This window comes from Thalassophryne amazonica, chromosome 20 (genome assembly GCF_902500255.1).
Source record: "Thalassophryne amazonica chromosome 20, fThaAma1.1, whole genome shotgun sequence".
NCBI lineage: Eukaryota > Metazoa > Chordata > Actinopteri > Batrachoidiformes > Batrachoididae > Thalassophryne > Thalassophryne amazonica.
Window position 1 is genome coordinate 50,383,060 of NC_047122.1, and position 11,357 is coordinate 50,394,416.

The 11,357-nt window shown below is 41.1% G+C and overlaps 1 protein-coding gene across 1 annotated transcript; it reads left to right on the top strand.

The window, feature by feature from the left end:
- Positions 1-400: 400 nt before the first annotated feature.
- LOC117502414 (alpha-(1,3)-fucosyltransferase 9-like) lies at positions 401-3,937 on the top strand. The gene is made up of 2 exons (XM_034161461.1): positions 401-461; positions 2,384-3,937. Exon 2 carries the CDS (start codon positions 2,394-2,396, stop codon positions 3,492-3,494), a length of 1,101 nt encoding a protein of 366 aa, XP_034017352.1. The 5' UTR covers positions 401-461; positions 2,384-2,393; the 3' UTR covers positions 3,495-3,937.
- The last annotated feature ends 7,420 nt before the right edge of the window (positions 3,938-11,357 follow it).

Consider the following 11,357-nt stretch of genomic DNA (forward strand, 5'->3'; position numbering starts at 1 on the left):
TCTCCCTGTCAATACTGCACTTAAAAATATATCATAGCCTCCAATAACATAATCTGCCAAGGATATAGTAAATCTGCTGTTTTTTCTTTTTTTTTTTTTTTTTTGTTCTTCCATTTAGGTTTTCCAGTTCATCCTGTGGACTGTGTGCATGTGTGCAGCAGCACATCGCCTTTTCACAGATATAAGCACTTAGTTGTTTGTGTTCACTGTGTTGTTGAAACTTGCTTTGTTTTGTAGCTCAGACATGACTAACTCGCATTTTGTGTTGCCAAAACAACTTTATATTAATGTTTTCTGCGATACTGGCATAAAATACAACAAGTCACCAGCCCAGTCCACCTTCCAGCCCAGTCTGGGAGGGGCTGCAGTTACGTCACTCCTCACCTACCCTTCGGAGCTGCGCAGTTTCAAACCGTCACCTGCGGACAAACTGAACATCACAAGAAAGTTCTGCCACCTAAGTACGTATTCTGATCAATTTATCTACGCAAAATGATCACCATCCTGCGGAGGTTACTTTTTATTATGGATTTGCAGACACAAATTCGTTAGTCCTCACAGGAGCTGACAGATTTTATTTTAAGAAGTATGTATCTATGTATGTATGTATTTATTTATTGTGATTTTACAGCAAAATATCACATTTGTGGGAGGGTTTTCTTTTCTTCCTCCAACGGATTTAATGGCGAATGTTGATGGAAAACTTTTTAAGACAGAATGCTAGCGGTGATAAATGGAAAACGCCCTGTTAATACAAACTTTAGATAATCATAGTCATTAAAAATAAAGTCAAGAATAGAAACCTAATTTGTGTAATAGATTAAAGTCACTGAGATGGAAACGACTGACGTGCTGTGGTGACCGGACCGGCCGGTTTACCATTTTATTGTTTTTTTTTGTTTGTTTGTTTGTTTTTTGTTTGTTTGTTTTTTTTAAAGCTTTCCTAATTCCTTTTTAAAAGTGTGAAAACGTTTGTAAAAAAAAAAAGAAAAAAAAAAAGAATCTCATAGTAAGCACATCTCCATTGCACTGTGAGATAGAGTTGATAAACTCCTTTTTTTGCTTGTTGTTGTAATCTGCCTTTAAGACAATTTAAACCCTGAATTCACCACATATTTTCCATGGTATTTTATGTAATTTATATAATTTATGTATTTTATTAGTTTTTTAATTAATGTGACTTATATGGTTGAAATATTTGTTGTTTTAGTTGTGTTTTAGTTTGTGTAACAATTTGCATTTAAAAGGGAAAACAAGGGAGCAGCCAAAGGGACTTACTATAATTATTATTATTATTGTTGTTGTTGTTGTCGTTCTTTCCACATTTATTTGATAAACTACAATAGTAACAGAATTAAAAACCTCCAAAATAGCACAGTTTTCTTGCACATTTCTTTTGGTATTTTACCAGACACAAATAGATTCTGTTTTTCTGCACAGTTCATTTATTCATTTTCTGCTCCTCCCTCCCACTAAAAAAACAAAAAACAAAACAGTATACTTCCTCCTTCTCGGCCCAACCCAATCCCAGGGTAGTTCATGATGGCATTCTAAAAAGTAAGTTAATCTATGTCTCGTAAAACTGTCACAAATTTTTTGTGATGTGGACACAGAATGTGGGGTGACCTTGGGGGCTGGTTATTAAAAAAAAATGGCCATAATCTTAATAATAATGGCTACCCAGAAGATGTCCTGCAAATAATGTGTGCACAACTCCTGCTTTAGTCGAATGAAGATGTAATAATGAGTTGCAACAGTTTCGGAATGCACACTCCCACAGTAACCCCACCACCGCCACCCCACAGGCCACTTTAGGGACTCGGTAGGACACCTTTTTCAAGTCCACAAAGCACCTGTAGTCTGGTTGGTCATAATACCAACCCGTTTTCAATATCCTTGTGAGGGTAAAGAGCTGGTCCACTGTTCCATGAAATTAATTTGAATCATCTAATGCATTGAATCTGGCTTGATGGCCCTGAGGTCATATTGTTGCCTTTGTGTGATGTGTCAGTTTGGATTACTAGCATTTATTACTGCTTACTGGATTAGTGTATAAGATCCAAAAGGAATGAACAATAATTTAATAATAATAATAATAATAATATAATTTAGGGTTTGCAAACATTTTTGATTGTTGAACTTTATTTTAAAAATGTTAGCTAAATTAAATTTAGGAGAACTAGATTTAGTGGAACCTAATTGGTCCGCTAATGGTTTTGGAACTTTAAGTTGCAGTGGACATTTTCATGACGTAACAACAGCAAGTATAAGAAATTTAATAATAATTAAAAGGCTTCCATGAGATGTTGAAATTTGATTAGCAAAAATCAACAAAAAATGTGCTGACAACATTGCAGCTAAACATTTCTTCTTTTCCTTGCAGGTTCTTCAAAATGCTTTGCTCTTTCAAGGTTTCTCATTTTCAGGCCATCCTGCCAGGGATCATTGGAATAACCGGAATCGTCATCCTGTTTGTAATGTACTTTAAATCGCCTCCACTCAGTATATGCCACATTCCACCTGCTCAATCAGGACAAATTAAATTGCACGGTGACAACAAATTAGCAGAGCAGCAGCTGCAATATAAACCTTTAATGCTGCTGTGGTTCTGGCCCGAAAACAAGCAGTTTGATTTTAACGTGTGTAAGAAGATTTTCAAGCCGGTCAGATGTCAGCTCACCGATGACAGATCTTTGTACTCCAAAGCTGAGGTTGTTGTGATGTTTCACCGAACTATTGAAGAAAATATGACAAACCTACCTACATTAGCCAGACCCAGAATTCAGAGGTGGATCTGGTTCAACACCGACCCAAAAAACAACACACGCAGGATACCGGGTATCGAACGCCTTTTCAACTTGACTTTGACCTACAGGAAGGATGGAGATATCCGTGTGCAGTGGCAACTGAGTGCCAGGAAGAGCACAGACAAAGATTTTGTGCTGCCCCCGAAGGAGAGATTTCTCTGCTGGATTGTGGAGAAGAAGGAGCTCGACACGGGATCAGGGGAGAGAAACCGATACTACAGAGAGCTCATCAAACACATTCCGGTGGACATCTTTGAGCCCGCATCTCTCAGTGATGACCACTACTTTCAAACAATTAGCAGCTGTAAATTTTACCTTTCCTTTGAGAAATCAGATGATAAAGATTATATTACAGAAACATTCAACGGGCCTCTTGCAGTCGGCACTGTGCCGATAGTTTTGGGGCCACCGAGGAAAAACTATGAGGAGTTTTTTCCAGGCACTTCATTCATACACGTTAATGACTTTTCTGATGCTAAAACTCTGGCTGATTTCATCTCGAGAATGGTTGATAATGATGAGACTTACATGAGGTACTTTGGTTGGCGCAAATCCTATGTTGCTCGACGTCATCTTACTCAAGACAAATATGAGTTTGCACGTGCAATCTGTCAGGCCTGTAACCATGTGGGCGTTTACAGGGAGTATAGAGTTGTTCCTGACATATACAAGTGGTACTTTATTTGATACTTGAATCAATGCAGTGCTCATTACCATCACTGCCTCAGCCAACAAGGTAATGTTTTTGACCCTATCTGTCTGCTGTTCGCAGAAGTAAGAAATTTGGATTTTCATTAAAATTGGTGGAGGGATGGGGCCTGGACCAAGGAAAAGCCTGTTAAATTTGGTAAAGATCAACAGGATGGATCCAGGAATCTTTTTTCTTTTTAACTTTGCTTGATCAGAACAGAGAAAATTTAATTTTCTGGGTGCCTTGGTGGCTTCCTTCAATAGGTTTGAAAATTTGCAGCCCCCCCCCCCAAAAAAAAAGATTAAATTTGAAACTTGTTGGGTGAGTAAATGTTAGATGGTGTGAAATATAATGTGTGTGAAAAGTTGAAAATGTGAAATTCTTCCAAATGGGTCACTTCCACTATTTTATCAATAAATTACTCTTTCCATTAAATTTATTTCCGTTGTCTGTGCATTTGGGTTCATCTTCCACTATTTTGTAAATAAAATAATATTTTCATTTAATTCTTCTCAGTTCTCTATGCACTTATTTTCATCTTCCACTGTTTTGTAAATAAATTACTTTTTTCATTAAATTAATCTCAGGTGTCTGTGCATTTGGGTTCAATAAGCCTTGCAAGGCTGGCAGAGTTCATTTTGCTTTGTTAATGTTGCCTATTCAGCTTGAACAAACATTTATGATTTATATATGTTGCTGCCCACCCTACCCATCAATTAAAATATGCCATCCTAAAAACAACAGCAACAAAAGATACAAAACAACAGTTTGTACAATTTTGATATCCTTAACTGTAATTGTAAATATTACAATATATCTCCCATATTCATGCCTGGAAGACCTGTGTGATAGTATTTCAGACATCCCTAAAATGGGCCATACAATTTCTTATCACTTGAATATCATTGCAATGGCTCATTTAAGCAAATAACTCACAGTGAAAAGAAGTGAAAGTTGATTGATTGTTGCACTGCATCATCAGCTACACCTCTGACGTGGACTGAAAGAGACCATCAAGTCTACCAAATCTACCAAGAACTCAAGGAGGACGGTTAAAATGTTCTGCATACAAAGTGCCAAAAGTAAACAAAAACTTTTTCTACTCTATGGTCATTTAATTAACGCCACTATCAAAACTGCATTTGTCAAGTTGTGAAAAATAATCTACATATTCGCCCTATTGACGTTTCAAATCCCGCAAAACTTTGAAGAGGTCGCCGTTCCACAAGATCTCACTAAGATTGAGAACTGCATTGAGACGCTCTGATCGAGCTTCACTTTAACCGCTGCACACAGACAACACCATTAACATCGCAACATAAAACTATTTTTATATTGTGCCTAAAACTCTCATGAATATATTCTCTGGGTTTATAGACATTGTTATTGCGTTTGTTTTATGTAAACATGTGAGAAACACAGGCTGTCTCTCCGTTATTTTCAATGGGAGCTGCTGTGAGCTACGCTCGCTTCCTGATCATGTCGTTCTGGGGGAAAGTGAAGTTTGCTCTTTAACGTCGATTATTGTTCTTTACAACACTGTTTGTCCTCTTTGTTCCAGACTAATATATAATATGTCTAAAATTCGGTTTGCGTTTATTAAATTCCATGCAGATTAAACGTAGCAGACACAGATTATTTGTTAGAATTGTTTTAGCAAGAGTTCAGGGTATCATGCATGAAGTCTCTTATTAATGTGACGAAAAGCATAAAAAAAAAAATATTTTTGTAGTATAATATTCATTTACAATTGTCATCATGTGGATTCTCTATGTTGTTTGACTGCAGCGACTCTCTGGCATGCAAGGGATTTTGGGATACTTCAATAGGGCGAATGTGTAATATTTTAACTACTTACATAGCAGTAGTTATTTAAGAATATTTAAATTTAAAAAGAATTGAAGCAGAAATTTGTACAACATTCATTCTGATTTTCATTTTTTAAAAGAAGGGCATCTGGTGTAAAACCTGTGCCAAAATAAACATGCAGATCCACCAGAGATCTGCTGTGGTGACCCCAAGTGAAAACAAGGGAGAAGCCAAAAAGGACTTGCATAGAATTCATTTCCAGTTCTCCATTTTTAAAAATGTATTAAAATGTATAAAAACCTATGGGGTACCATGGCAGACCCCACTTAAACACTACCCACTCCTTAAACTGATAAATAGCACTCAAGGATCTCATTTCTAGACTATATGTGCACATTCTAGAACAGATATATGTCCCATTGCATCTGGATGCTTGCTGGAGAGTCAACGTTCCTAATTTACCTCCTGATTTTGACTGTGAAGCATTTTGGGACTCTGTGCTTTGGCAATTAGCAAGTAATTACGTCCACACTTGTAGTGTGGTATGGTCTAAGACAGTCATTTTTACATGGTCATTACAAGGCCACATGTAGTCAAGATGGTGAAGGAATAGGGCCTTGGGTGTGCATGTTCATGATTTTTTGACAAGGAAGGAATATTTGTAGATCACCCTCTGTGCATTTGTTGGTATTAATGAGACAAATGGGGTAAGGTTGGAATGGAATGTGTGACACTGAAATGACTCGATGTTATCACCCTACACCAAAAGCCTCCATTCTTGCAATTTGACCAGTCTTCCAAACATTTCCAGGCTGAATTTGTGATGGCTTCCTGAAAGCTTCAGTGAATTGTCCCTATGGATCGAAGACATTTGTTGAAACAGTTACAGGCAACCACAGTTCATTCATTCATTCATCTTCAACCGCTTTTCCGGGTTCGGTTCATGGGGGCAACAGCTCCAGCAGGGGACCCTAGATTTCCCTTTCCCATGCCACATTGACCACCTCTGACTGGGGGATCCCGAGGCGTTCCCAGGCCAGTGTGGAGATATAATCTCTCAAACTAGTCCTGTGTCTTCCCCGGGGTCTCCTCCCAGATGGACGTGCCTGGAACTCCTCCCTTGGGAGGCACCCAGGAGGCAGATGCCCAAACCACCTCAGCTGGCTCCTTTCAACGCGAAGGAGCAGCGACTCTACTCCGAGCCTCCCACGGATGACCGAACTTCTCACCCTATCTCTAAGGGAGACACCAGCCACCCTCTTGAGGAAGCCCATTTTGGCCACTTGTACCCGCGATCTAGTTCTTTTAGTCATGACTGAACACTCATGACCATAGGTGAGAGTAGGAACGAAGACTGACCAGTAGATCGAGAGCTTCACCTTTTGGGTCAACTCCCTTTTCGTCACAACAGTACGGTAGAGAGAATTCAATACCGCCCCTGCTGCGCCGATTCTCTGGCCAATCTCACGCTCCATCGTCCCCTCACTGTTGTGTGGGCCGCTGAAGAGGAGGTACTGCTGGCCCACCACCAGATGGTGTTCTGCCATGCAGGCACCTTTGGCCCAGAAGAGGGCGCACTGGCCTTGTGGCACCACCAGGTGCGCACCGCTTGGCTGTCATCAGCTGCACTTCATCACCTCATCACTGTGTCCATAAAAGCCTGGGAAAGACATCATAACTCTGCCGAGTTATCAGCTTACCACACAGGTAAACTATCTCAGGCGTTTTGTGCCATTTGCACATTCATTGTAACTGAAGTCTTTGCAGTTGTGACTTATACTTGCAGCTTGTAGCCGAGTTTGTGGAAGTTGGAGGAGTTGGCGTCTCCACTCCTCACTTCTGACTTACTGAGTATAACCTTTGACACTGCACGTCCTCCAGTTTTTCCTCTGCACTCTGGGAGTATCTGGATTTATTCCTCCAAGAGGATAACTGTGAGTTGCTGACTGTTTGCTGAGTGTACACACACCCACCTTAACCTATTTTTGCTCCTGCCAGCAGTACTGGTCCGACAGCCTCGAGCGGTGGCCACCTGAGGGTACCAGGTCTTGGCGGCTCTGGTGTGTTGCAGGCATCCGGCTGGCGGTGGAACTTCGTGGGTCCCAGCTCTTCTCTGGATAGGCGTCTCCTACCCTCAGGCCTGCGCACGTGTCACCATTATTATTAATTGGACTCAGCATATTTGGAATCTGTTTTGCACCTTTTGCATAATAGATTGTGATTTATTGGAATTCCTATTGACCGCTCATTTACGCCCCCTAACGTGGGTCCATGCATTCACTTTCACAACACTCACTCGTGAACAAGACCCTGAGGTACTTGAACTCCTTTACTTGGGGCAAGGCCATATTCCCTACGCGGAGTAGGCAATCCATAAGTTTCCTGCTGAGAACCATGGCCTCAGATTTAGAGGTGCTGATCCTCATCCCAGCCACTTCACACTCGGCTTTGAACCGATACAGTGAGTCTTGGAGGTCACCAGCACCTCAAGGTGATGGTTCCTCTCTGGGAACCATCACCTTATCATGGTGGAGAGGTTTGTGTGCTGCTATGAACCTGAGAGCTGTGTTGTCTGGAGCCTTGTGCTCCTGGTAGGGTCTCCCATGGCAAATTGGTCTCAGGCAAGAGGCCAGACTAAGAATGGTTCACAAGACACCATGAAAGAACAAGGCAGAGGAAACTTGACCCGGCCCGGAGGAAGCCCGGGGCTCTCATCTGGAGCCAGGCCTGTAGGGCCCATCAGCAAGCGCCTGGTGGCTGGGCTTGCCATGGAGCCCAGTCGGGCACAGCCAAAAAAAACAACGTGGACTTTCCATCTCCACCCTGTGGGCTCACCACCTTCAGGGGGAACCGCAGGTGTTGGTTGTGCTGTCCTTTGGGTGGCAGTGAAAGTCGAGGGCCTCGACGACCAGACCCTGGTTGCAGGGGCTAACTCTGGGGGTGTCGAACGTCACCTCGCTGTGGGGAGAGGAGCCGGAGCTTGTGTGGGAGGTGGTGTGTTACCAGTTAGATCTGGTGGGTCTCGCCCCCACGCACAGCTTCAGCTCCGGAACCATTCTCCTTGATAGGGGTTGGACCTTAACCCCAGTTCAACCTGAATTTATTAGATAGTGTAATGAAAGCTGTCCATTTCAGAGAACACCCAGACAACAACAGGACATTCCTACAGGTAACAGCTCAGTAAACCTAGAACCCCAACAAGCCAGATGACAAAAGCTCAAAGGTCTGTGGAAGCCGAAGGATTTTCAGGCTGGTCTGTAAAAGAAAAAAGTCAAGACATTGACCGTTTGTCGAATAACAGGCTTTTTCATATGAATTACTCCAGATTCTGTGCCAACCAGGGTGTCTTGATTGGAACAGTGTAAAATGTGGCTTTCTGAGCTCTGCTTTTAACCACATTAGTGCAGGGGGCAGTTACACATACAGTGTTAAAATAATGCATCTGTTCAAACACAAACACAGAGTTAATTACACAGGAACAGGATTTCAAAACAAGGTCTGGACTGAATGATTGTTCTTCTGTCTACAAGACTGACAAGCCTGTAACGATCAAAGAGTCTTGTTCATCCTAAAGAATCAGGGGTCACTTGGGGGTGGTGATACAATGTCCCGCTCTGAGTCATTGACCAGAGTTGAGTTCTGCTGTGTCACTCAGAGATCATTTGTGTGATAAGGCAAGGGAAGGCTGGAGCAATGTCTCTTATCAGATACCGTTACACTAAGCATGCCTTAACTTTTAAGTAACAGAAAGGTGACAGCCAGGGCTGTCGAACAGTACATTTAAGCCGCTTTTCTACTATAAAGCTCCAGCACTACTCAGCTCTACTCGGTTTGGTTCCAAGTGCGTCTTTTTCTACTACAAATAGTTCCTCTTCAACATGGGCGGGGTCAGCAGAGCAAAGTGCAGTGACGTCGTTTTATACGAGACACAAACGGCGGACTCCGTGTGTTTACTGCTCTGAGTTTTTATGAGAAAGCTGTTGGCGGCGAGATGAAACACGCTTGAAAAGTACAGAAGACTTTGGGAATTCATACAACAATATGAAGACGAGAAGATACAAGCTGAAAAGAGACGAAGAGACAAAGCATGACGGTAAGCTAATCGTTAGCTTCCTAAGTAGCTCGTAAATAAGTAATAACTGCAGGCTGTCACTATTAACTATTAAAATTGTGGCTGTCAAAATAAAGCGTTAATTTAGATGAATTAATTACAGCACCTATCACGCCTTCAGTGACTTGGTCTGTAAATAAAGACGTGTTTCTGAGAGCAATAAACGTGTTAATGTCAATACTTTTTTTTTTTTTACCAAAGTAACTTGCTTTGATAACTTATTGTTAAATCCAGGGCTTAATTTGAGGGGGAGCCGGAGCGCGCTCCGGAACCTCGGACGTTGGCTCCGCCAACTATTTATACTGGATCCGGTGATCCGCCACCTCTCTTGACTAACAAAATATAAAAAAAAAAAATCACCGCGATTGCTCTCACTGCCACTCACACCGCCCTCCTGTCTGGTGTGCGGAATTGCGCCAAATCTGGCAACAGGTCCAGAGGCCACGCTCGCTGTTTTGATCCGGATGTTGACCGTAGCCGCAGAGCTCCGTGGCCACCGAGAGAGGACCTGGATTCTTTGCGGGTCCCGCATCCGTACCCCCGGAGGCAGTGAGTGAAGGGAGAGCCGTGCATTGTGTTCTGCATGTGTCTGTTTATAATCTTCTCGCACAGAAGAAAAAAGAGTGTTTACACAAGAGAGAAAAGTGAGAAAATGTTAATGCCTGTTTGAGAAAAGTGTGTAGTGAGGGGTTTTACAGCCTTAAAACATCTATAATTGTAAAAAATAGCGCTGACTACTTCGCGGATTTCGTTTATCGCGGGTTATTTTTAGAACGTAACTCCCGCGATAAACAAGGGACCACTGTACATCATTAAACATGAATTTGTACTCTATCCGGATTTGGTGTGACTAGTGTTATTAGACCTACAATACATGCCCAGTTTATTTTCGGTGTGGCGCACAGCGTTGTTCACAAGCCCCCGCACTTCTTTTTTTCCTGCACCGGAGCCACCCATCCTCTGCGCTCTGGGACCTCCCACTTTACAAATTAAGCACTGGTTAAATCTCAAATGTTGGGGTTTGTGCGTTTACTGACTTTCATGCACAAAATGTTGATTCGGTTTTAATGGCCGTTAATTAACGTCATCACTGAACTCGAACAGGCTTAAAACACATTAAAAACGTTTGATTTGTTTTTCATCCAGCTTTTAATGTTCAATGGACAAATTTAAATATGAAATCTAATAAGATAATTATTAAAGGAGTCATATTGTGCAGAAAGAATCAGCCTCCAAACTCCAGACATTCTTTATAATATAACCGTTTATTGTCATTGTACACATACATACAATGAAATTTGTCTGCATTTAACCTATCCAAATTACAGTTACAGTTCTCCCAACTTAAGATCAATTTACAGCTTGTTTAATACCTCCTTGATATGTAACAAAAATAACCCTGATCCTTTTTAACCTGATTATTAAATGCCCCAAGCACACACAGATCTGAGTTTTTTTTTTTATATACCTGCAATTAAATGATTCATTTAGATTAACTAATTACAAACCCTGTAATCAATTACATTATTTTTTTAATAACCTGACATAATTAAAATATGTATGCTGTGTGTTTCAGATGGTTTTCTCAGAGTCACCGCTACAGAGGTTCATGCTACGGAATGGGACACCTTTGTCATCATCATCATGTTATACACCAGTTATGTTTCACTGTGAATTTTGAATACATTTTTGTACTTTTTGCTGACATGTCTCCACTTTTGTGTAACATCAGTTTGATTTGTAAAAGTTACCAAGGTTTACTGATTTAAAGGCAACAGTTTGAAAAGCTGTTTAAGCATAATCCAGTAGTAAAATAAGTTTTACATTTAATGGGGTCATAAATGTAAATTGAAGTAAACAGACAGTAAAACTGGTTGTTCAAAATTCCTTGTTGTAATGGTGCCTTCACTGATGTGACTAAACCTTTTTGTTTATGTTA

Bases quoted from the DNA above. Each gene is read 5' to 3' on its own strand.
- LOC117502414 (XM_034161461.1), top strand. From the start codon at position 2,394: ATGCTTTGCTCTTTCAAGGTTTCTCATTTTCAGGCCATCCTGCCAGGG.